General features: G+C 41.4%; 1 protein-coding gene across 1 annotated transcript in view; it reads right to left on the minus strand.

Annotated features, from left to right (window-relative positions):
* Positions 1-915: 915 nt before the first annotated feature.
* KAT6B (lysine acetyltransferase 6B) overlaps positions 916-27,782 on the minus strand; it is a 179,427-nt gene continuing 152,560 nt past the window's right edge. Inside the window, 5 exon segments of the mRNA XM_059053107.2 lie at positions 916-5,086; positions 7,735-8,026; positions 10,284-10,616; positions 11,212-11,371; positions 11,688-11,919. Of these exon segments, the coding sequence (XP_058909090.1) occupies positions 2,532-5,086; positions 7,735-8,026; positions 10,284-10,616; positions 11,212-11,371; positions 11,688-11,919 (3,572 nt within the window). The 3' untranslated portion in view covers positions 916-2,531.

The following is a 27,782-nucleotide window of genomic DNA, read 5'->3' on the forward strand; positions in this document are numbered from 1 at the left end:
AGAAGCTTTCAAGGTGGGGCCTGTGGGAGGTTCTGCCTGGTTTCCCTTCAGCTGGTTACCAGGTTCCTCCCTCCCCGCCCCGCCCCTGCCCCCACTTCCAGGCTGGGGTAGCCTCTTGCCTGAGGTGTGGATCCACTGGGCTGCTAAGATCCTCAGCAGCTCCCAAACAGATGCCAGCAGTTGATTCCAACAGGCAGCACACCATCGCTTCCCGCTCTGAAGGGGGATGAGAGGTTTCCTTTCCTACCAGCAAAGCACCTTAAGGCTTCTCTTCTCCCCGTGGGGATGACAGCCCTGGCAGACGCGTCTTCTTGGAAGCCCTCCTCAGCCACCACAGATATTCCCCCCATTGGCTATGCAGTTGTGGGGAGAAGGGACCAAAAGATAAAATCTTGACACTAAGCCCAGACTGCTTCGTAACTGTGGGAAAAGATAATAAGGGTGAGTGCAGAAGGCAAAACCCTGCCGGGCATCCTCCCTCCATTGGAACCTGTGATCCGGGGCTGTATGTACTGTCCTCCTTTCCACATGGGTGCCAAGTCAAGCATTCATTTCAAGGCCCGTCACTTGAATAGGCAAATGTTTTAACAGTCAGAACTTTCTCTGAATGCCGTAAGGTAACGTTTGTGAACAATGACTTTTTTTTTTTTTTTTTTTAGAATCTAAACTTTAGATTCTAAAAAATAACATCCAATCACTCATTCACAACAGAGCAAAACTCTCACACCTTTTTCAAGAAAATGATTTTTCAAACATACAAGTCCAAATTGGGTGTTTTTTGTATTAATCTTTAAAAAAATGAAGTTTGCTACCACTGGACTAGGCCCTGAGGGGAGTTTATACAGGACTGTATAAATGAGGCAGCTGGATATTTGGGCAGGATCCCTTTGCAAATGAAGATCAAAGTCAAAAAGAAAAAAACAAATTCACTTTATTTTAAAGACAATGATTGGCATACAGAAGGTATGCACTAGCATAAAATAAACTTTCATGAAAAGCATTAAAATCCATTATAAATTAATTTATTAAATAGGTATTTGGTATATGTGATGGTTTTATTAGATATTACTCTTATTTATTGCCAACCCCCTCCCACAAAGTCAAAACAAATCAGAAAATCTCTTAACTCCGATTTACACTAAATAATTTATTTTTTCCAAAATGTGTATGTGTTCTGAGATGTGACACATGATACAGTTCAATTGGTCATTCTCTATCAATCATAATATGACAGGACACAAGAGGCTAAAAATGGCTCATCATAATTTATTTTATGTTAAAATGTACAGCTTTTTTTGTTTTTTTTTTGTTTTTGTTTTTTTTTTTTGAAGTGACTGACTAAAAAGAGAACAGATAAATACAAGAGTGTCGCTGGCTCCTATTTTATACAAGGATTACGCCTCTCCTGCTTGGCCCTTACAGTCACCCTGTACAGGTACAAAGGCTACAAAAAAGGAAGCAATATAAACAGACACAAATAACTTTTTTGCTTTTTTACATGCGATTTGTAAGCTTAGTTTGAGCTATTCACAAGCTACTTCTCTATTTTTCCTTAAAAAATAACTCCAATATTTTATAAAGATAGAAAAATCTACAGATGGAATGAAAATGTAAAGTTAGAGGCATTTCCATAAAATAGCAACTTTACACCAAATTCACTATTTTTTTTAAATCCTGCCAAGTATTTGGACATATATGAAATGTTTCAAAACCTGACAGATAAACACTGAGATATGCTTCATTCAATAAACAGAAGTCTGCATTTATAAAACAGAAAGCTGCCTTTTTTTCCCCAAAGAAATCTGTCACCAAAATGGAAAAGGGTCTCAACTTTACACCAAACATTTAGCAATAAAACCCTTTTGACTAACCAAATGGGAATAGCTTTTATAGCTCTTTACAGTTTTATAATTAACAAAAATATAGTTTTTTTTTAAACCCTCAAATTAGGGCACCCTAATCAAGGCAAAAAACTTAAGAAATGGCTTACCGTTAGCACAACACTTGTACAGTACTACAAAATGCACTGTCACTAACAAAGACATTAGCGGCATGCTGAAGTGTCACCTCAAACAAAATATACAATAACTGAAATGCTAAAGGCATTTACATGGAGTAGACAGGGAAGAAAAAAAAAAAACCTCTAGGTTCAGTATTAAAACAGATAATTGGGGGTGGGCTGGGGCACGGGGCTTGATATCCACATTGTTTAATGGAAGCAGGCACAGCAAGTGGCTGCCTCCAAACTGTAGTCCAAAGAGAGGCCTTCCTTTGCAGAGAATTTCATATAAAAGTAACAGAAACAAAGGTACCAAAAAAGAAAAAGGAAAAAGAAAAAAGAAAAAAGAAAAACAACTTGTATAAGGCTTTCTGCTGCATACAGCTTTTTTTTTTTTTTTTTTAAATAAATGGTGCCAACAAATGTCTTTGCATTCACACCAATTGCTGGTTTTGAAATCGTACTCTTCGAAGGTATTTGTGCAGATCAATCCGAGAGTGATGCCCAGGGGTTTTGTGACTGCCCATTTTGCCTACCTTCTCATGTAGGACCCATTGAGAGACTGTTTGGACATGCCTGGGTTCATGTAGCCGTGATGCCCGGGGGCCGTGTACATCATGTTACTGTGGGGCGGGGTCTGCATTGGCTGCTGGGCATATGGCTGGGTTCCCATCATGCCCATCTGCATCTGCATAGGGTATTGGGGCGTTTGATTCATGTAGCCATGATTGCTGTGGTAGCCACTGTTCATCATGGGCTGGGACATGCTGTACCCATTCATGGCATTGAGAGTGTTCATGTTCATGTTCACAGAGTTGACATTGTAGGCTGGGGATGGCATCAAGTTCACACTCATGTTCATGCCTCTCTGCATCGTTAAAGTCCGTGCAGGACCCTGCATGGCTACAGTCTGGGAGCGCCCATAGATTTGCGACTGATGGGTGGCAGCGGCTGGTGACAGAGATGCCGATTTGGTTCTCATGGAGACGTGGCCCTTGCTGGCAATCTGGGTTTGCAGTCTTTGGCTGTGGGAGATGCCAATATTTGATGCAGCCATGTTCCGTTGCAAAAGAGGCGGTGGCAGATTCATCGGAGGAGGAGTCAGGTTGGGGGGTGGGGTCATGGTAGCTTGTGCTTGGGGTCCCCCAGGGACGGAGTGTGGAGACTGAGAAAGCTGAACAAGCCCTGTGTTACTTAACGGTGTGGACAAAGAGGCACTGTTTGCATAGGAAGTTACAGCAGCGGAATGGCTGTAAGGCAATGAATGATCAATAAGTGTATTAGTTAACTGCTGTAGTTTGGCAAGGCTGAAGGTGGCTGACGGCTGTGGGTAATGCCCAGCCCCAAAATCACTCTGACCCATTCGTTCATATAAGCCAAGGTTGGTATTGCCGGTCTCGGGGATCTCAGCCAGCTGCATGGGCGGCGTGAAGTTGGCAGCCATGCTACACTGAGCCAGCTGCTGGCTGCTGCTCGGGGGCCTCTCCACCACGCAGCCTTGAGGAGACTTGACACTGCAGGTCGGGGGAGAGCTGATGCTGGTCTGCTGCAGCATGCTGCAGCTCCCACTGATGTTGGACATCTGCTGGGTGACAGCACAGCTGCTCTGTGTCAGATTGCTGGACGTGAGGTTGCTATAGGAGCAGCTGTTCTGTGAAGAGCCGTTTCCACAAATGCTGCCACCCATGGTAGAATCATAGCTGCTTGGGTTCTCGTAGTTCTCAGTTGTACTCTCGATACTGCCCAGGTCACTAAATCCGCTGTCTACGACTTGCTGTGAGTGATCTGAAACGGATGGGACATCCATCATTGGACTGGTTTCCATGTTCTGCAAAGATGGCACGGAGATGGCATTTTGATCTGGGCTGATTTGGGCATAGCTGTTTTCCAGGGCAGGGACACTTGGGCTGTTGACAGAACGTACTGACTGGCTGGGGTGGGAATGGACGGATGAAACTGGGCTGCTGTGGTCTGACTGTTGGCAGTCATCTAGAGTGGCGGCGATCTGTGGGCTTTGGTCTGCGTGAGTGTAGTTCTGTAGGCTTCTACAGGCCTCTTGAGTCTCCGCACAATCCTGAAAGGTATCGTCCTGTTCACTGTTCTCCTGGGTCAAGGACTGAACTGCTTGGACGGTCTCAGAGTCGATTTCCAAGGTTGCTGTGTTTCCCTCTTTGAACTCAGAATCTACTTCTTCACTGTTCTTTTGTTCCTGCTCCTGTGCCTGTTCTCCTGCGGGCTCCTCATCAGATTCAGGGGCAGTTTCAGTGGCTCCAGCAAGCTCCTTAGGTTCACTGTTACACGAAGCTGTGAGGTCAACGCCACAGTCCATTAGGACCTCTGGGTTTGAATGACTAGGCTGCACACTAAGGTCTAAAAAAGCCTCCTGGTTTTCCAGCACTTCTTTGAAGGCTTCTCTTGGGCGTTCTTCCTTCTCCGATTCGGCAGACTCCATGTGACTGTCATCTTCATCGTCTGCATCGTGCCCCTCATTGTGAGACGGCTCTTCATCCTCTTCCTCCTCCTCTTCATGATCATCCAAACGCACAGGGTCTTCTTTGTCCGTGCAGACTTCTGGCCCCTCTTTCTCCTGACTTTTGGCACCACAGGGGTCTTTCTCTACATTTCCTTCTTCTTCCTCCTCCTCTTCCTCTTCCTCTTCCTCCTCCTCCTCCTCCTCCTCCTCCTCCTCCTCCTCTTCCTCCTCGGGTTTGACTAGATCGTCTTCAGGTTTTTCACCTGGCGACTTATTTGGACTTACAGGTGCACACGTTTCCTCCCTTCTGTTTTCGTCCCCGGGCAGCAGGGGTTCCACGGCGTCCTTGACCTCCTCCTCAGTCCTGGTGGGAGCGGGGCTGGTTTTGTCTGCTGGAGTCTCCTTCTGTTCTTCCACTGTTACCTGGTCATCGGGCTCCATGGGTGTTTCTGGCGGGGTGTACAAATTCAGTTTAAATCCAGTCTTCCTCTCTTTGTTTGGTCTCCACTTAGACAGACCACGCTTTACTCCTTTTGGCCATTGTTTGCACTTCAGAGGTTCAGGATTGTCTCTACTGGCTTCTTTCAAGTTATTTGCATCATCATCCATATTGTCTTAGTGAGGAGACAGAACGAGAGAGGAAGGAAAATAAAATCTTAGAAAGCATCACCATGAACAACTTGAATTCATTCTTCTAAATAATTTAGCACATACTGCTTTCAATTTAGCATTTTAAGAGTTGATGCTAACGACACAGTCAAACCTAATACAGAATAATACTGTGGTATAAACGGAGTAAATAACCTAGGCCTGGAAAACAATATATGGTGCACACACCACACACCTCCCACTCTTAACAGAAAGCTGTGCTTTTTATAGGAAGCACATGGATACAGGCCACTATAATAAACTTATTTGAGTTTGACAAATGACATTCTCTGATACAAAAGCCTGGAATTCCACAGTGTAAAAAGAATCAATTTGAATATTTGCAAATTAGGAAATGCAGGGGAAAGGGTTAAAGTTAGCTCATATCCCAAGCACCACTGTACTGGAGAAATGAATAGAACTGACTTGCATATTTATCCTGAGAAAGTGAACTTCAGCTTGTGGACATTTACTGGATTGAAATGATCTCAGATGACATTATTTACTTTGATTTGAATGTTCTCTCTGGCATAAAAATAAACTATGTACCTCTCAAACAAATGAATAAATAACTAAATAACCAGAACATAAATACATCTGTAGTCTACTCCAGGATCATCATTTCTGGATGACACAAACTATAATGTAATTACCATGAAATTATTGAACATTTAAAATACAGGTATTCTTTTTATCACTAATTCTATCCACATTGCATTTTGGATCAATGTGCAAATGTATGGTTTGACTATTAAATAAGAAACAAACCATAACTGTCAAGTTCATTTTAGGTCAGCTAATCTTATTTTTACTGTACCTATATGCATATATGAATATAAATAAATACGTTAAAATATTTATATATTATAAATATATGTATATAAATATAAGCAAGCAAAGAAGTAAATATATGAATAAATACAAACATAAAACACCCAAGTCTTAAGATATTTATAAAATTAAAGATTATACTGATCTCCTAGAGGGGTCAATTTAAAGGAAAAGCTTCACAAAGAGAAACAACCTTATTAGAAACACTAGTTTGGAGAACAAAAACAAGATCTAATAATCAGTGTGGAACAGAGATCCCTTTTGCCAGATTGGATATCTAATCCTATCAGTGCAGAACAGGGTAAGCTCTTAGCTCATTTATGTAATAAAAGGATTACACGTAAACTTACCTGAATGTATTACATTCAAATTGGCTAGCTGAAAAGATACGGTGCTGTAGACTGATTCCTTCAGAAGTGCAAAGTACAATCTCCAGTTAATAGACATCTCACTATGTTCATATGTCTATAAGTATGGACAGGCAACAGGCATGCCAATGACCTTGGATTCCACATTCTTATTCCACGTGCTACTAGACCTATCAGCATTTGCAGGAAACCCCTCTAAGTCAGAAGATGAGTTTTCCAATAATTATTTTTTAAGAAAGAAGATCCTGAAAGGAATCAGGCATAATATGGCAACTTGGAATTTTTAAAGGCAAGTGGCACAAAGTGGAGCATGAAGGCAGTGATGATTCATGTACAGGCTCCCGAGAAGACAGCTAAGAAGTGGAAATAAGGCTCAAATTCCACACCAAAAAATGACCTCTTTCTGCAGTTGTTTTGTATGTTTATTTGTTGAAGGAAACTAGCAAACAAGGCTTGGTTCCTCTATACCCAGGATGAAATGTCACTGCCTCAGCGAAGTATGTTATGTGGCAATAGTATTCTTGTTAATTAAGAAAGTCAAGGAGCTGCTTGCTCATGTTCTTAAAACTGTGGCTTTTCAAAGGCAAGAGTGATAACCTGTGGTTTCCAGGGAAGTGAGATGTCCTGTTCTCTAGACTGAAATAAAGTAAGGTTTCGAGTCATTTCCACTGTAGAGTACAGACTGTCCCACAAATCCTCATGATTCAGCTGGGAGCTCAAGTTTCCAACCTGACAGGCAAGGGATGGTTTCTTTTAAATAGGGCATCAAAGAGGAGTCAATGGTGTTTAATTTTTTTTTTAGAAGATGGGGTGGGGTGTCCTTGCCAATAGCAACTGTAAAACAGTAATTTGAAAGGAAGGATAATCTCCTGATTTCCACATTATCCTATATTATCAAAGCTAATACTAGTGATGGTATGGGTAGGTTTTAGATGATTCTTGATAAGAATATATCCAAAGACACCACTGATTATAGGATATATCACCAATTTACTAATATTTGTTTTTCAGGAAAAAAGAAACTACTGCATTCAATGCTCACATCAATAATAATATATACTCTGATTTCAGAAATGTTAAATGTGAAAAAAAGTACATATTAGAATCAAGGAAGTGCAGTCTGTTTCTTATTGACAGACTTCAAAATTTTCCAGGATAAGCCAATTTCTGGAAAGTAAGATGAACCCACCTAGAGAGATGTTCTGGCCTATGTTAAACTCTAAAGTTGTTGAACATAAAAATCCAATTCCAGGAAGAAGGGATAGAACCTTTTATGAGAAAGGACAGATGAGCACTTACTTCTGGTGGGTCGGTACAGCCTCAGAAATGCCTTTGGGTAGAATTCAGGTGCCTGCTTTTTGGCAATAATAGACAGATATTCACAAGGGTAAGGTTTTTATAATTCCTCCACTTACTTCTACAAGGGTCAGCATTCTTAAAGCAATGATTGTCTTTTCCTTCCTCTTCCTCTGTCTGTCTTTTCTTCCCAGGCTGATGTTGGAATGCTTTTCTCAGCACTGGCTTCCCGCCATCCTCCTCTACTTCAATCTCACAGGTAGGCTCCAGCTGTGGCATTGGCCTCTCTTCGTCTGAGTTGTCAAAGGGCTCGTTCAGTACTTCTGTCGTCTCTGAAATGGTCTCAGTTGTTACACTGCTGTTGATCCTTCTGCGTTTACGACCCCTTTTCTTCTTTAGCACAAAAGGCCTCTGAAATTAATGCCAAACATAATACATCAGAGTTCATGAGAAATTACAGTGTTGAGTCGATATGCAGCAAACACGTACTGAATGCGTGTCCGAGACTCTTACATGTAAAAACTTCTGTAATGTCTTTGTACTTAACCTTCCATTTGATGTTTAACATCCCTCTCGGGCTCCTACTACAGAGGCAAGTGCTTTCCAAATAAAACAACTGTTTACTCAAGCAGATGCTTTGAGAGGGAACATCCTAGCAGCTGAACTGTAGATTTTAAAAGCTAAGGTTTGCTTTTCTAGCATATATTTTCCAGTAGTACCTGCTGGCTTCAAAATCCTGTATATCATAGTGATTAAGTCATCATGGACACCAATGTTTCTATAAACGTTTCAACAATCAACTAGCCACTGGGTCACTCATTTTAATACTTGATAACTGTTCAAAGAGCACCTCCTCTGTGCAAAGCACTGTTAAGATATATGATGGTGTACAAGACTAGCCCCCTTGTTCCCCATTTCATAGGACGTCAGGAATGATGCAAAAGAAGAAAGGGTACTTGAAGAAAAAAATTACTCTGTTTACAATGTTAGAGTCATGTATTGGTGGCTGCAGGGATATCACTGATAATTTTACTTTTTTTGGCCGTTCTGCAAGGCTTGTGGGATCTTAGCCCCTGGCAGTGGAAGCACGCAGTCCTAACCACTGGACAGCCACGGAATTCCCCAAAATATTCTAACATAGATGGCATCTAAAGACATGTGGAAAGTGTCTTATTTACATAAGATATAAAATTTTTTTTCTAATTGTACTATGGGTTGGCACAAATGACTCTCTATAATTGCAAATATAAAATGTTTTTTTTTTCCAAGCAAAAAGTACTCAATGATACAAAATTCAAATATAAGAAGAACAGGCAGATTTGCTGCTAAGGTGTAATCTGTCAATAATGGGTCTGAAAAATTATTGAAAATACATTGCAAAGAAGGGTTCAATATGCTTGGTTAAAACTCAAACTCTAAGTAAACTGTATCCAAGAATTATCGTGTCTCACATTTTTAGCTGTCTGAATGTTCGCTGAAGTGCACACATAAATCCTAATAGTCACATTCTGTAATTTAACACTTATAATTATAATTATTAATCCCCCCAGCTGGCCTGCTCTCTCCCTAATCCATTAGAATTTCCCCAAACATAAGTATAGCCAATATACAGAACTGGTTTTCTTTAGGTTGAGTCCATTTATATGACAGTAGGCATTTATCATGCCTTGGACAATTCTGGTTTTTGATGTTTGTAAAACAAATTTCTTTTGTTGTATACATAATGCATGAATACATTTTCCTTGTAAGAAATCAAAATATTATTCATAAGCCTAAAGTCCATTCTATGGGACGCTCCTTTCTAGCACCTCCCCACAGCTGCCCTTCCACTAGAAGACTGCCAGGCTTAGATGAAGGCATGCCAAGCTGGGAGTCAGAACAGAAGGTTCTTTGACAGACACCACATAGGGTTGCCTTGGGGCACAGCCTTAACTCGCGCTGTCACTATTAGTCTTGGCTATCCTGTAGTGTCTGGTCCCTCTCTATATCACAGATAGATACTAAAGACAAAGATATCAGCTCTGGGTTGAGCAGTTACCTAAGGACAAAATCAATTTTTTACTTTCTGCACAGGGTATGTGTATCTAGAGAAACCACCAGGCTACTAAGATATGAGACATTTCAGTAATGTGTACTTGCATAAATGCAAAATAGCATTAAACTGAAGGGCTTAAAATACCTTCTAACAATTCTATGCCAAGAACAAGAAATAGCATCAGGAGTGCTGGGCTTGGAATCTGAGCACTCATCTGGTTCTGCCTCCATCTCTAAAGAGTTGTGTGACCTTGGACAAGTCTCCTATCCTCTTCTCGGCCTTGGTGTTTTCATCAAAATTCACTGAAGGGTGGTTTAAGTGCTCCCCTGGGCCCTTTTCTGTTCCCATAGCCTGGTTTACTCCAGTCCCATGAACCAGCAGATGGCAGTAACTACCAGACTAGCAAGCCTGCCTGTCCCTGGTTTCCTATCACAGCACTAACAAACCACAAAGAATAAACACAATCATGACAGTAAGATAAACGATGACGATACATGATCAGTGCGACTGGATACAAATAAACTACATCTAAAGAATGGAGAGTGAAACAAATACTAACAGATAGAATGTTTGCAATGACAAATAAGATGTGATTGAAACTGACTCAGATGGAAAATCTAAACAGACACATACCTTTCTCTTCATGGCAACTGACTGTGGTTTAGTCAACCTTGGAGGAGAGCTTTGAATATTTTCTTCTTCTTCCTCCTCTTCTTCCTCTTCTTCCTCCTCTTCCTCCTCTTCCTCTTCCTCCTCCTCCTCCTCCTCCTCTTCCTCTTCACTGCTCTCTTTAGACAGCTCCATTAGCTGCCCTCGCTCCCCTGCCACTGGCCGGCTCTCCGGGGAATGCAAATATTTATTTTTCGATTGTACTTTTGCAGGTGATTGCCTACTGTTAGCTCTAGATGACAGGATTTCTTGCTCCTCCTTTTCCCAGCAGCTAGCTTGTTCCATTAGCCGCTCAGCCTAAGGGGGGAGGGTAAAAATAGCGGGCCAGTGAGAGGGCAGTTACAGAGCCAGAGCCTCTAAGGATCAAAGGCAAAGGATCTCTAAGTCGTTTCTGATCAGGAGAGTCAGCCAGCCAAGCAGCATTCCAGCTGCATCATCTCAGAACTCTTTTGCATCAGTTAGGATAACAAATCAAAGAAGATTGGGTTTCATGGGATATTTAGCAGTATTAATGATGCAGCGAATTGGTTTGAGTCCTTTATCACTACATTACATGCTCACTGGCATGGAGCACTTTAAGCAAGTTCATAAACACAAAGAATCGATTGACATTGCAGCCTTGGAGCTCAGCACCAAATGTGATCTGATTACATGCTGTCAGTAGTGAAAAATGCTGCTTTGTGATCAATGATAAATGTTTCATTTTTCATACTCAATTCAATAAAATTATCATGTCTTACCACGCAACCTCCGTTAGGATAAATTAGTGCCCTATCATTTCACAAGCTCTCTCTAGATAACCAAGCTTTTGACAATGATGTTAATGGCCTTCTGAGCTTCAGAATGCTACAAGATTGAAGTTACACAACTTAGGCTGATGAAGCCAAATTACCTCTTTTTCAGCTTCTCGTTCTTCTTCAGAAACTGCAGCATTAGAAATTAAAATTGGGGTCCACCTCAGACTCTCTGGATCAAGCTCATTAGTCCGGGAACAGGTTTTCAACTTTTCCATGTGGCCCAATATCAACTTTTCCCGTCTAATGATGACAAATCTGTAATGTGAGGAGGCAGAACAAAGCGCAATCAAAAGCTGAAATTTCATTTCACCTTCACATATTGATGTATGCTAGCACTAATATTACCTGGGTTAGGAAAAGCCAGAAAGCTCATCAATGAAAGGGTACAGCAAATTGAAATCTGGGCAGCAAAAAAGTGTCATTTCCTGTTTTCTTTTTAGGAGAAAAGTTTAGATAATACTGTTGGGGAACCTCTTATCTTTAACTGGAATGAATCCACCTAACTTTAGGGACCCTTTCTGATGTAAGATGCTTAAGAGGCAGCCGGGTCGCCCAGGGCACCAGCACTCACCTGCCGTCCCTCCTGTCAATCATGTGGAGGTGCTGCAGAGTGGTGGCGATGTCATGTGGGCACATGCCCGTAGCTCTGCTGATGGCCTTGATGCTGATGTGCTGCTCATGGTGGTGGTACAGATATTCTAAGATGACACTCTTCCAGTAGGCCAGGTAGGAGAGACGGCCCAGATCAGAGAGCGGCTTTTCAGGAGATCCTGCTTGCCCTTCTCTTCTAGAAAGCAAATAGCCTAGGGCAGAAAAAGCAAAAGTGGACCTCACTGTGGTGTTTTCAGACGTTGGAACAGGGGCCACTTGAAATAATATAAGTAGCAACAAGGTAAAAACATCACATCAGAGAAGTGCATTAATTTTATGTATAGTCTCTTCCCAGCTACAGTGATTTGATCTCCACGAAGTTTATGCTCCTGAATCTTTTATAGCAGCCCTGTAAGTCAATTCACGTAGCTGGTGGCAGCATTCCAGACATACACTGTGGCATATTTAACGAAGCTAAGGTTGAACACATTACTTCTGATAAGTCTCAACGTCCAAGTTCCCCCAGCTTTAGATCCTTTCAAAAACTAAATGTCCGGCACTCACTCAGAAATCCTGTCGAGGGACCACCCCAAACATTAATGGGAAAGTTGTTTTCCACAGGAAGGACCGAATGACCCTTTGACAGCTGGGTCTTAATAAAAGAGAAGGGCCTCTGTTGACTGAGATCCTATATTGCTTGTTACATTTAACTAGCGGCTGATCTGAAGCTTTGTTTTAGGACTAATAAAAGAATGTCTTTTAAGTCAACTGCTGCAACTCATATCAGCTCCACTAGCTCTATTTTCACCTCTTTCATGGAAATTAATTTATAATCCAACCGTTGCTCCTACAAATTAAAGCAAAACAACCTCCTTAAGACACACTGTTTCATGTGAACTCAGAAAAGCCCTGAGCACCGTATGCTTTTGAACGCGCACTCGACAGCATTGCTGTGAAGGTTCCTTGGCAAAGGAACTTTAAAATGAGAAAAACTTTAAACCCACTTGAAGGTAATGAATGAAAGCTGGCAGCTGTCTCGGTAATTAAGAGCCACTTATGGAGTAGAGAAGAAATGTTATAAACTAATGATGTCTACCTTGCTCTAATTATCTATTTCAACAGCCTCACCTTCATGAACTTCCTAAATTTAAACAAACATCAACCACATACAGTAGGTGGCAGCAATTACAAAATCATGCTGCTCTGTAAACCACCCAAATCTTCAGCATTTTTCTTCTTTATCTACATTTTCAAAATGGCCGCATTTTCAAGGATTTTCTCAATTTTGGATTTTTTGTTAGAAGAAATCAATGCCTCTGATGCATTTTCCTGCCTCTCAGAATCACTGTAAATGCAAAAATACAGAACAAGAAATTCACTCTGACCCTGGAGGGGTTATAACCACAACATTTTGCATTTTGATGGTTTTAATCTGAACGCTATTATAAAGGATAGGCATATATTTAACTTCAGGTTTTGTTGAAGTCTTTTTGACTTGTCTCTTTAACTCATGTTTAAGTGCAAAGTATTTGATTGAATGCAAACAAGCACCACAAAATTTGACAGTCAAACCACTGTCGACACGTCATTCGGCTGCACACCAAGGCTTTCAAGAGCAGTATGTCAGGAATGCTAACGCTGACGGCCACTGTGCAGAATCCAGCCCAGATCGTGCCCTGTCAATGTGGAGAAGAGCTCTCTGTCACCAGAGTACAAAGTGTGCCCAAACTTGAGAACACAGATAATTGGCACATCTGTCACCTGCCCCCTAAGTGCTTGGCACATGCTGAGAAATTTACTGCATCGGCGGGAGGTCCCAGCTCTGTACTTCTGGGGCAGCGGGTAGGGGGAGGGTAGGGGAAAAGAGCCACAGTATCGCGGATATGGGACTATCCACTTTTGTCTAAGAGACCCTGCCATTAAAAGTCTCCTGCAGTGACTGTGAAATTCCCTAGCCCCTCGCTGGTTCTTATCTGAACCCCACAGTTGGGGACAGAAAGCCCCCCTGCCACCACCCCAGCCCAGCAGAAAAAAAATCTCTGTACAACCAAAGTGGTCAGAAGGTAGTATGTGCCCTCCCTACCTATGTCCCTGCTGTGATGAGCAACCTTACCCAGGAAGCACATGTATTTCTTTGTTCTGTCTTCTCTTCCCACAAGCCCTACACTGGGCTAAGAGAAAGCAGCCAGAATCCCTCCCAAAGGTAGTTTACACAGTGCAAGCTTTTATACCCTGAGGTAGTAGCATATACTTTCTCAGGGCCTCAGACCAGATGGGTTAGGCCACTGGAACTCTCAGGCAACCTGGGGTCTGTGGAGAGAGAGCATCTAGGCATGGACATTTCAGCACCTGCTGCTCCCACTGGGTTAAGTGGCTGTCTCCTGGGACACTCCCTTGGACACAGTCTGTGGTCTGTGACTGAGCCCCACCGAGCCCACGTACACCGAGCCCACCGGACATTGACAGCGAACACATCTGTGCTGCGCTAGCGAAGGCTGCAAAGGCTACCGACACCTGCCAGGAAGTGATACTTTCCTGGACGCGGGAGAGAGAAAACTGCAAACCCAAACTCCAGCCAGAAAACATCAAGCAGGCTTTCAAGGATGATAGGCACCAACATTACAGACCCCACAACGCCACTGTCCAAAGGCATCCTTGCACTGCCTGCAGTTCGTTTTCCCTTCTCCTCTAGGACTCACAAGCCCCTCAAGGAGCTTACACCAGTGGAAGGAACTTAACACTTATGCTAAGAGCCGTTTGTAAGCCCACGAAGTCTCCTCCTGAAGGAGAAATTTTTGGTTTAAATGGAATCCATTGTCAACAACAAAAATGACCAAGGACAAATTTCTGTTTCCCTACAAGTTAACTCAAATCACTGGTAATGTTAAAATATGTACAGTAGCTTAGCAGGAAAAGTTGTGCCATGTCTCCTCTACTCCATTTGTGCACGAGGCTGATGTAATACATGATTTAAATTTTACCTGCAGCAGGCACTTGTCCTCAAAAAAGCTGTAGCTGGTGGCACTTCATGACTTGACCTCCATAACATGGAATGTTTTTTTTTTTTTGGAATGTTTTAAATAATGAATTTCTTGCCATCTTTTGTTTCCTTCCATTTTTTTTAGGCTCCTTAAATCATCATTACTATAGAGCCCATTGACAGAATAATTTTTGGTAAGAACATTTACTTATTGAGTGATTATAGAGATGTGGTGCTTTAAGTTACAGCTCTTAAATTTAACTTACCAAAAAGATTCCAAATAATTGATCTAAGATGCAGGGAAATAAAAAGCACTTATCTTGGAAGCCGGTGTATTATCCTGAAGCATCTGAAACAAGTACAATACACCCCTGGTGAATAGATTCCCGTGGTGCTCTAACACCTTTCCTTAACTCAGGATACTTTCAATCAGAAAACCTGAACTACCCCTGGGGAAACCTGGCTGTTCAGACTGGAAACAGTGATGTTTGGAGGACAAATCCCAGTAGCTGCAGTACAATTAATGGCTGGTGAAATTATTCCCTTTAAATTATCTGTGAGCCAGAGGTGCTGGTGAACAGCACTTACTCTGTGATCGGGAGACTTGCAATTGAAAGCTGACTGGCCCGTATTCCCCTCATCCATATCAATTATCTTGATAACTATCTCGAGGAAACTAGCTGCTTCTTTTGCTTCACTGCAACTACTTACCCAAAGGAAAGTGAGGTCTGAGTTTCAGTGTATGGACCACACACTATATTCAAAAGATTATCAAGGTATTTGCTTACAGGGAAAGTAAGAACAAGGTGATGTCTGCAAAAAAGTGAACGTTTCTAGGCTGTATTGCATGGGACCCAAATGTAACCTCACTTCTGTTAAGTCTGACCTACCTGTAGTAAGATAATCAGTCCTCGTGTTAACTACCTCTGATCTCTAATGTTTGAAATGGTTAACACTCTCCTAGGGGTTGGAAAAAAAGTGGTAGAGAGTTGCTTTCCTGTAGTCAGATCCATTAGGATAAGGAAGGAACTATCTGGACAAGGTCACGGTTTGTTTTCGCAGCCTAAATTCCCCAATTAACTGAACTCCCAGCATATTAAATGCAGGGTTAACCCTTGCTTAATATGAAACATTCCTTCCTTTTAAACGAGTAATATTTTAAGAACATTAGACTAGACCAGAGTGGAATAATGTTCTTCAGCAAGGGGGTAGACACAGGTAAGGATTTCCCTCCCAAAGGCAGCCACCCTCACCCTTGCACACCTTTTTCTTCTACCACTTGGAGCCAAACCATATGAACTTCCTCAAAGACAAAAGGGCAGACTTTGGCAAGGTACTCCCAATCTATCTGATTATATGGGTTTGGAGTAACTAGCTGCTTTTAGGGAAAAATAATCTTCAAGCATTATACACTTTTCATTGGACACCTGTTTAGCTCAGCAAACCCCGCTGAAGGGTTCTTATCAGTAGTCAGCACTGGGTTTGCAAGCCTGGGAATTAACAGCAGGCCAGGGATTTATGGCCACTCTCGATCAGAGGAAATCCAATGGCTCTAACTATGTATCTCATGACTGGGGACGGAAATTCACTGGTCCACGCTCATCTGTTACTGGTTTCTGGGGTTAAGCAGCTCTGTGACCAAGTGGACAAATGGCATGTTATCAGTTTAAAAAGTGGAGATAAATGAATTTCACAGGCTATTTATGTCTCCTCACTGAAATTTTGTGGTGATTTTGCAATTAGTAAAGAAGGAAGCCGAACCTTAGCCTTCCTACTGTTTTAAGAGACTAGGGGTATTCTACATGATCTGGGACCTGCCTGAATTCTTACTGCTTTCCATTTATTAAAAGATACAGATGCGTCCCCAGTAAAATTGGAAGTTTTGAATTTTTGAGATATTTTGTATTTCAAGAGTTTGGTTTTGAAAATGTGGAAGTTTAAGACATCACTCCCATAATTATATGGGCTTGATGTAATTATGTAACAACTTGAATAAACACTGCCTGACTTCTCAGTCTACTGTCTACAGACCAGCGGTTTTCAGAGCATGGTACCAGACCAACAGTATCAGCATCACGTGGGAACGGGTTAGAACTGCAAATTCTCAGGCCTATGAATCAGAACTTTTGGGGGCAGAACCCAGCGCCCAGCCTTTAATAAGCCCTCCAGGTGATTCTGATGCACACAAGTTTGAAGACCATGAACTCTGCTGTGGGGCTGCTGACTTTGATGGGGATGTGAAAACCACCTCGTGCAGTAGGAGAGCCAATGAAGAGACAGTGGGACTGAAGGATCTCAGGTGAGGAGACCTCACCCAGATCCTTGGTGGTAGAGAATTGGGGACAGGAATCTCCAAAGCCCCACCATACTGAAATTCAGCCAGGGTCACTGAGTCGCAGAGTGCCTTTGTCCATAGCTTCTATGCCTATGCTTCTCAACCTTCACTATGCAACAATCACCTCTTGTTACAACTGGTTTCTGATTTGGTAGGTGTGCAGTGGGGCCTGATATTCTGCATTTCTAACAAGCTCTTATACCATGAACCACACTTGAAGAGCAAGGTTTATACATTAAATCAGCGATTCTCAAACTTTTGGGTCTCAGGATCCCTTTACATTACAAACAAGTTGTTTAAGAGCTTCTGTTTATAAGGGCTATAGATATTAATTTTAGAGAGAAATGTGACAAATATTTACTTATTCATTTAAAAAAAAGAAAACACCCCATAAACCCATTATGTGTTAACATGATTTTCTAAAATACAAAACAAAAAAACAAAAAAAGTGAGAAGAGTAGCACTGTTTTACAGTTTTGCAAAACTCTCACACAATTGGCTTAAGAGGAAACAGCTAGATTCTCATATCTGTTTTGGTATTCAATCTGTTGTGAAATCACAGGTCATGAAATTCTTGACAACTCCACTGAACGCTCACGGGAGAATGAGAGTGAAAAGAACAGTATCTTACTATTACTTTGAAAATAGTCATCTTGCACATTCCCTGAAAGGGCCTTAGGGATTCCCCAGGGGTCCCTGGACCATACTTTGAGACCATCTGCATTAAATAAAAGATGAGAAGAATTTTTAAAAGATGGGCAACAAGGCCACAAGTATTTTAAAACAATATGGCACTTACTGAATACAGTATAACAGATCATAAGAGGCACTACAGGTTGGTTAAGGGCAATAGACTGCCTGCAATGTAATCCAGGGTCTGCATGTACCAGCTATGTGGCTTCGGGCAAGTTATTTAATCTCTTGTGCGGATCCCTCATCCATACAATGTGGAGAGTAATCATACTGATCACTTAGGGCTGTCATAGTAATTAAATGAATTAATACAAAGCATGTAGAACAGTGCTTGGCATATTACAGAAACCCTATATGAGTGTTAGCTATTATTATTATTCAACATATTGAATGAATAAAATCTCAAGGTGATCATTTGGTAACTAGATATCCTTACTGTAGGGGAAATAAAATTTGGACAGAAGGAAGAGACAGACTGCTATATGGAGTCAGACTGAGAAGAGCTACTTTTCCTTTTTCCTACTTTTGCCTGAGACACCTGAAAACCATTCCACCCACTCTACTGCCTCAGACAGTTCTCCTCCCACCCCCAACCCCATCTAACCACCCAAATATAAATTTAATTAAAAGAAGAAGCTATGAAAAAGCAAACAAACAAACAAACATATTCTGCCTCGAGGAACGATCTTAAGAACCTGGTGGCTGAAAGCTCCCAGCAAGCACAGTTCTGTGCTCCCTAAATTCCCTTTGGCCCTTAAGTCCTTAACTTCAAGGACCACCCTCAGGAAACGGCAAGCCTATCAAACCATAATAACAGTGATGGCTGGAGAGCTTCAGCAGAACCCAGGGACAGTCCCAGGACAGATGAAACAAAGACCCAAATGTTCTAGAAGACCCAAGTGTGTCTCTGGGAAAATGGCCTGAGCCAGTGAAACCCAGAGAATGGAAACAGCCAGTCTTTGGAGAAGGAGGGCTGGCTGCCCTGGGTCACATGCCACCCTGTTTCTCTAAGCCCCCCTTTATTTTGTTTTTATTTTTACTTTTTTAAACATCTTTATTGGAGTATAATTGCTTTACAATGGTGTGTTAGTTTCTGCTGTATAACAAAGTGAATCAGCTACACATATCCCCAAATCCCCTCCCTTTTGCGTCTCCCTCCCACCCTCCCTATCCCACCCCTCTAGGTGGTCACAAAGCACCGAGCTGATCTCCCTGTGCTATGCGGCTGCTTCCCACTAGCTATCTATTTTACATTAGGTAGTGTATATGTCCATGCCACTCTCTCACTTCATCCCAGCTTCCCCTTCCCCCTCCCTGTGTCCTCAAGTCCATTCCCTATGTCTGCATCTTTATTCCTGTCCTGCCCCTAGGTTCTTCAGAACCTTTTTTTTTTTTTTTTTTTTTGTAGATTCCATATATATGTGTTAGCATACGGTATTTGTTTTTCTCTTTCTGACTTACTTCACTCTGTGACAGACTCTAGGTCCACCCACCTCACTACAAATAACTCAGTTTTGTTTCTTTTTATGTTAGCCGCCCTTTAAAATCTCCCTTCTCAAAGATCCCACCAGCTCCTCCGCAGACTGCTCTGGTGCTGGGCCCTCCCTCAGTCACGCAGCGGGGCCACTGGTCTTTCTTACTGAACACTCCCACCTCTCTCCCAAGTCTAGTGGAAGAGGAATGAGGGGAAGCTGTATGACTGGGGCATGATGGCCCTGTTGCACTGTGTGTGCGCGCAAGCCTCTAAGACCATGCTGGAATTCACCAGGTGAGTTCCATGATGCTGCGAGCGGGCATGGCCTCTCTTGAAGGGGGTGGTCATTCTGTGTGTCAGTCACTCAGGGAAAAGGTAGGTATTTATATGAACTCACGAAAACAAACTCATAAGCAGGGCATCAGGAGGCAGGAAAGGGGACTCTCCTCCCTCTGCGGTGCCCTTGTGTTGAGGATGGTGAACATCTATGAATGAGTTCCTAAGTTGGGGGTGACCAGGGCTAGAGACAGACCCCTGTGAGACAGCCACAGGCCAAAGATGAGTTAATGGTGTTTTATAACCAATAATCGAATTGAGTGAGGCTGCATCGCTTTATTTCTCCTTTTTCTATCTCTGGTCTAGCCCAATGGTTCTCAACCCTGGCTGCACACCAGAATCACTCAGGGGCTTTAAAAAACTACAGATGTCCGTATCCCACCCCGTCTCAACTCTTGCCTCTCAAGCCACTCTGGTCTCAGATGTATTAGGGGGTATATCATCAGGCAAAGGGTCTTGGGGACTATACCTTGGCCAGAATATTAAGTTGGGGTGCAACACCAATCCCACTTCTCCATTTCTGTCTCCCCAAATGGCTGTGGTTGTAGCAAGTAGAAGGTGAATCTTGGGCGAAACAGAGACATCTAAAAGTTGAGGCCAGGGAGGAGAGGGTCACTTGGCAGAGAGCTCTGTGACAGACTTCACAGAAGCTTCACTTATTTACACATCTAACTGAGAAACATTTGTTTATGTATGGCATGTCACCACACCAGCAAGGTCCTGGTCTGGTGTCTTAGAACAATATAATTTTTCTTTCTAAGAAAATGATCATGTATGAAGTAGATTCAGTCTCTCAATTTTCTTGTTAGGAAAACGAGGCACCTCTGACAAGGATAAAATGATGAGGGAATGAGAGATGTTATACTTTGTCAGTATCACTTATTCCCAAACTAAAATCATTTGGGGAAGGCAAGAATTTTAAAAAATATCTTTCCTTAAATATATTTGGGAAGTAACCAGATTCTTCATGAGGCCCTTGCCTATTGCAAATTAAGTAAAGCTCTGACTCATCACTCAGAGGCACCTCTGGTTAGGTAACGGCAATACAGTACGGGTACCATGACCTCTAAAGTGACAGAAATTAGAAAGACATGTCAGAAGAATGCCCTCCTCTTTGACCTTTTGTAGGTTTCCACAGTTCAAACCACTTTTAAATTCTGGAAAGTTTTGGGAAAAACAAATTTACCCCCCAAAATTTTTTTACAATATACCCTCCAAAAGTTTTTTACAATGAAGTAATTTGGCATTTAAAAATTATGTCCTTTCTTGTAAATAGGCAAAGGCCCACACTGGAGATTCAATCTGAAAAACGATTTCAGAAACTAATTTCTTCCAAGTTGAAACCTGGATAAAATTTTCATATTTAAGTTACAAAATCCTGGTAATAAGAATTTATCTTTGAATAGTTACAACATTTTAAATACCACATTAAACCCATACACACTTCAAATAAAGCATCTCCTCTGAGCAAGTAACTGTATGTACTCATAATACTTCACCTGTACGACCATTCTCCTGTAAAACACTACAACTGAACTCTTCTTTAAGTAAAATACTAACACCAAAAACTGGAGTTTCTTTTGACCACTGAGGTTCTGTGGTTCTGGGGGGATAGCTGAGATAGTTCATTGTCTGGTCTAATCCTCCCGACCGACTGAGGGGGAGCTTAAACCTACGTGGACACTGGCCACTGATTTCAGACCAAGTTTGGAGATAAGACAGTGAGAAGAGTAACTTGCCTTTCCATTTGCTCTCCCACAACTCCCCTAAAATACTGTGTGTGTGTGTGTGTGTGTGTGTGTGTGTGTGTGTGTGTGTGTATTTACCTGCTAATCCTGGGTGATAAGCTTTCACACGGCAAACACAAGAATACAGCAATACTGAAGAAAGAAAAAAGTGGGAAGAGAAATCTCTCTAAAATTTTTATTTGTTTTCAAAGTACATTTCAAAAGGGATTTGTCAGTCTTTGAGACAACTTTCTAAAATCAAAGCACGGCCTATCTCTCAATCTGATTGATCAACTAATGCTGAAAATGTAAGGCAGAGAAACTATCTCTAGTTGTCCTCAGGTCATCTAGACAAACAGTCCTATTCCGCTGGTCTACAGAAGTCGAAAACTTCTCTTTTCATTTATTTTTTATTTATCTCCTATAAGCTTTCAAACAGGATTCGAGGTAAAAAGCCTCTGGCAATAAATTGGTATCGCCACAAGGTTACCGATGAGCCCATTCTGACAGATGCACAGACTTTGGGGGGTGGGGTAGGGAGCTGGGCTGGGGTGAGGTATTCAGTCAAGTGACTGGCTGGTTTGCCAGTGGACTTGGTATCATGTAGGTATCTAGCCTTTAATCCTATAGGGATCTTAAAGCCCAAACTGGCTATAGTCAGATGTTAGCTGTTGGAAAAACAAAATCCTATGCAATATCATCACTAGCAGTATGAAAAGACATCAGTTTTTACCCCTTCAGTTAGTGGGTGACACCTTCCTCAAAGTCCACTGTTTAGATTGGCTCCCTAATTCTAGCAGTACTTAGAGCTGAGACTTCAGTTACAATATATTAATATTACCCCCCATAAGCCTTTATACTCTGTGGTCACTGTTAATCAAAGAATGTCCATCCAACTTTCCAAGCCTTGGGATGGTTTAGCAGTGCATTTAGCAGCTGAGCACCCACTGTGTTCTAGGCACTTTTGTAGTTAAGTTGTAGACAGACACTCCATTTTCCAAATTTAATAAGCAAAAAAGCTCTGGGAGTTTAATTTGTTAACCAGTATGCAACTGTTGAACACAAGAACCACGGACTACGTAAATAACAGGAACTCAAGTAGACATGTTAACAGCTAAAGTTCATTTTTAAGAATCAATTCAATATGCTACATGCAAGCAATCAATTACACTGCAATCATCATTTACAAATCAAACTATGATGCGGATACTCGTGGGGGTATATACAACTAGGTGGAAGTATGTGATTAAGGACGAACAGATTGAAACTGTGAATTATATAACTGTCTCTTGTAATTACCCTGCTTGAGAACCAAAAGAAACTTCCTGTATAATTTTGCAGGAGAATGTGGATCGAGATACAGAATCACTTTTTATTTGGTTTTAACCCTTCAACAGTTATTTAATTATGTGTGATGAGGTCAAAGAAAGTTTATGCTTAATTTATGAAAAGTTGGCAGGGAGGTATTTCGAAGTGATCCTCTGAAAAGCTCCAGATTATTCACGAAAACGGAGGATTTCTCTTCCTTTTCAAGAAAGATTTATCTAAATTATTTGGTAAAATAAACAACACTTAAAACAAATTCACAGGCATCATTCATTGTATTTCCTCTCTAAAAACATTCTTTATGGTCTGCAAGTTTTTAACTGGATGTAACTGAAAGCTGCAGGGGTAGAAGGCTGTCAGAGCCCTCAGACGCGTCTTCTGCTTTGGTAGGAAAAAAAAATCTCATTAGCTTCCTTAAATCATGGGGAAAAGCTCCAACACTGGGCAAACCACAGGGCAGGACTTCTAATCTATGAACAGAGAATCATCTGCTTCCTAAGAAGGAGGAAGCCTGTTTTTGCAATAAATAATCAGCAGAACCTTGTTTCAGCATATTTTAAGACATTCTAGCCTTCTTCTTACCCTTTCTTAAAATCTAAGTTTTTAACATCTTTTCTCTTCTGTAAGCGCTGTTTCTAGTGCCTAAAAATCTTCCCCAAATATTTGAACACCTGGCATTCTAGGTGGAAGGAAGGGCAATTTCCTACACTTACAATGTCTTCCAGTATTGCTTTCCCTCATTTTGGATTAAAAAAAAAGGAAGGAAGGAAAGATGGAAGGTAGGGGTTGGAGGGAAGGAGGAAGAGAGGGAGGGAGGGAGGAAAGAGAAAAGTCCCAATGCTGCAGTTGTCTCTGTATCTCTTTGGCTTTTCTGTTCCATATTTTCTCCTCAGTCCACCCCAGTTCTGCACAGCTATCCCTTGCCCAAATCCTCTATTTTATCACCTGCGTTAACACACAGCTCTTCATTTATGTTTCTCTAGGTTTAAGAGTAGAAGTGTTATTTACAGGTATGCTATTTTTCTAATGGACTTGACTCAACACGTGAGAGGATATGATTCTAGTAAATTTCAGTACATTTCCTTCACATAAAAATGATTCTGCAAAGTCTGACATAAAGGTGATGCCAATACACCAAATACCCTTGTACTCATGTTTCGATCTCAAAGCAGAAAAGGTGAAAAACTACATCTTTTAAAAACATCACTAATATAATGCCACCAATAAACAAGAAGAGTTTTTCAGTTCTAAGAGTTACAAAAATCTAAGCCCTAAAACAACACCATAGGGCACAACCTCCTATTTTAAGACCACCACTTTCTTTAAAAAACAAACAACAGGGGCTTCCCTGGTGGCGCAGTGGTTGAGAGTCCGCCTGCCGATGCAGGGGACACGGGTTCGTGCCCCGGTCCGGGAGGATCCCACATGCCGCGGAGCGGCTGGGCCCGTGAGCCATGGCTGCTGAGCCTGCACATCCGGAGCCTGTGCTCCGCAACGGGAGAGACCACAACAGTGAGAGGCCCGTGTAACGCAAAAACAAACAAACAAACAAACAAACAACAACAAAAGCAAAAATAAAACAGATACAAAAAACTACATTAAACAAACATATACAGCTTAATGGATTATTATAAGACAACCACCCTTATAACCATCACTTGGATCAAGAAATAGAAGTTTGCCAGCTATCCCCAAAAACCTCCCACCTGTCCCATCCCGTTCACCCCTCCTTTTTCCCTCATATATGACCACAATCGTGACTAATAGTAATCCCTCGTGTTTCTTTATACTTTTATCACCAAAATATCCCCAGGCACTACAGTATAATCTTGTCCATTAAAAAAAAGAATAAGGAATGTCTTTTAAGTCACTTTTAATGTATGGGTTCCCCCCTCCACTCCCTTGTTTTCCTTATAATTTATCTGCTGATGAACAGGGGCCATTTGACTACAGTTTCCTAAATCTGGATTTTCCTGATTGCATATATCCAATGCAGTTCAATTTGTTCCTTTTTCCTATTTTCCTGCAAAATGGCAGCTGGATCCAGAGGCTTGATCAGACTTGAGTTTGATTCACTGGCAAAACTACAGATGATGGTATGTTCCTTGATCACGAAGCACATAAATTGTCCCCCTTTTTGCAATGTTTGCTGCTGCTCTTGTTCAATGTCTAGATCCATTAATTCACTGGCCAAACTGCAAAACGTGATGTTTTAATTCTATCATTTTAATTCTATCATTTCATTTATTAGCTGGAATATGTTTATAAAAAGATGCTTGCCTTCATTTACTATTTGGTTACCTAGTGATATAGTTCATATAGGAAAGGCAGGTTAAATGCTTTATTTACCAGTTTGTAAGATAAGATACTAGTTCCTATCATCCTCTTTCGTTTGTTTTAAAATGTCATCATGAATGTGTGAGGTTATACATTTGATGAGTTTCAATTAATTGCAATTGTTATCTTTATTATTATATTTAATGTCTAGTGGGAGCCTCCTCAAGTTGAATCCTGAGTCCTTTAAACAAGACCCTAATATAATTTTTGCCTCCTTGCTGTCTAGTATGAAACAAAGGAAAACTCCTTTCACAGAAAGAATTCTCTACTTCATTTTATTATTTATTTATTTATTGGCTGCATTGGGTCTTTGTTGTTGCACGCGGGCTTTCTCTAGTTGCAGTGGGCAGAGGCTATTCTGTTGCAGCGCGCGGGCTTCTCAATGCAGTGGCTTGTCTTGTTGTGGAGCTTGGGCTCTAGGCACACGGGCTTCAGCAGTTGTGGCTCACGGGCTCTACAGTGCAGGCTCAGTAGTTGTGGCGCACGGGCTTGGTTGCTCCGCGGAATGTGGGATCTTCCCAGACAAGGACTTGTGCCCCCTGCATTGGCAGGCGAATTCCTAAACACTGCGCCACCAGGGATGTCCCTCTACTTCATTTTAAATAATGGTTCAATTTGGTCCCCGAAAAGGACACATGCAAACATATTGGGCATAGTGAGGTCTACTTATATTACATTTTCCTCAAGATTTCAGCAACACTTCTTTCAATACCTTCTACTGTACGTTTTTCAATGTGGATAAATGCATAACTGAATTACTTTTAATCCACCCAACTATTTTTAAGCACTTTATAAACATTAATTTAAAACAATTTTGTTGAAAAAAGGAGCTCCTCCATGATGTTAATTCAAAGCAGGACTCAACATGAGTAAGTATAAAACAAGGTTTTTATATTGGCAAACATGAAAATGTAGCACTAATATTAGAGCAGAAACACATTAAACACAAATCTATGGGGAGAAAAAAAAATCAGATTTCTTTCTTTCTTTTTTTTTTTTTTTGGCTGCACTGCACAGCTTGCAGGGTCTTAGTTCCTCCAACCAGGGATCAAACCAGGGCCCCCAGCACTGGAATGGCAGAGGGCTAACTCCTGGACCGCTAGGGAATTCCCCAGATTTCTAACTAGTATTTTCCTAACAGAATTCTAAACAAATGCAAGAAAATTGCTTTACCCAAAACAAATTGATATTAAAAAATTACTACCTTACAACCAGCTGAAATTATAAACATATTATTTAGAAATACCCTCATGAGAGGACGTTATCAAACTATCATCTTAGAAAATTCTATTTCAAACATACTACTACAAGCTGGAAAATACATTTATGGGGAACATAGTTCCCTTGAAACCAAAACCAGGTATAGCACTAATTTCCACCAATCAGAACAAAATCTTTCTTGCTCTTGGTTTAATAATGGAAAAATGCTTCCCTTGCATAGATCTTAACTGGGAAAATGGAAACGAGATTTGGAAGCATTTCCTCCTCTGCACTGATGGAGCCCCCCCACACATGGCATACATGGCAGGGTGAATCCTCTGTGTGTCTATCCACTTCCCTGTGGGCAAGAACTGGAGCATTTATCCTGATGGTCTCATCACCAAGGCCAACTCTGGCAGAGCATGTTGACTGAAGGAAAGGACAAGGGGATCAATGAGTGGAAAACAAACAAAGACAGAAAGGAGATCTGAGATCAAGCACCAATTCTGCCATAAGCTGGATGGGTGAATCTGGCAGGTGTTGTCAGTGACACAAAGAAGAGGACTGACTACATCTGGGGATTCATTTATTCATTCACTCCCTCAACAAACCTTTTGTGGGCTAGCCTCCTATGTGTGTGGCACTGTGCTTGTGGTTTGGAGTTTGGCAGTGAACAAGTCCTAGCCCCCGTGATGGTGTTGCCAGGGTTCCCTTTACTCCTTTTTTTTGGCCTCGCTGCACGGCTTGTGGGATCTTAGTTCCTCGACCAGCGATTGAACCCGGGCCCTTGGCAGTGAGAGCATGGAGTACTAACCACTGGACCGCCAGGGTATTCCCAGGGTTCCCTTTACTCTTGAAAGCTAGGTTTTCTCATACTGATTTTTGGAATGGAATTTTCCCAGTAGTGGGTTTCAAAATGACTTGCTGAAAATGCTGGTCAATGTTAGAAATCTAAACAGACAAAAGATTTGTTAAAAAAAAAAAAAAAAAAAAATCCACCTGCATGCCAAAACTTGAAAAATTCTCAGCTACGTAAGGCAAAATGGTAGCTGTAGACCGTATGTTTCATATTTACAATGTTTTCATTGAAGCAATGAATACAAACTATTCTATAAGAGCTATTTATTTGCTCTTATTTATGACAAGCTTCGTTAAAAAAAGATACATAAATAAATTGTTAGCTGCACTGCCTCATGCAACTCATTTCAATGTATTCAGTAAAAGTCACCCTCTGAATAAATCACTGAGAGCTCAATTTTCAACCTTGATGTTATCTTTAGCGTATTAAAATATAGTGTACTTCAGCCCAATGTAATAAAGCAGTCATGACAAAGGCTTCTAGTGCGACATATTATAATGAGAAAATAAGGAAAAATAGCCATTTTCCTTATTATATTATAAGCTAGGAGCCTATTAAAATATATGTCATCATTATACTTGATTACACAGGTCAAAACATGTCTTCTAAAACCCAGCAGAAGTCTGAGGATACAGCTGCTGGTTCTATCTTCCAACAAGTGTCATGGTGGAGGTGGGGAAGCAGTTATTTTCTCAGAAAAGGCCATAAAGGACTCGAGCACCATTTCAAAAGCATAATTTATTATTCTTTAATGGTCGCCTTGCCTGTGCTCACCCAGGGAGGACAGCTGCTGGGAAAGCTCTGCAGA

This window comes from Kogia breviceps, chromosome 2 (genome assembly GCF_026419965.1).
Source record: "Kogia breviceps isolate mKogBre1 chromosome 2, mKogBre1 haplotype 1, whole genome shotgun sequence".
Lineage (NCBI taxonomy): Eukaryota > Metazoa > Chordata > Mammalia > Artiodactyla > Physeteridae > Kogia > Kogia breviceps.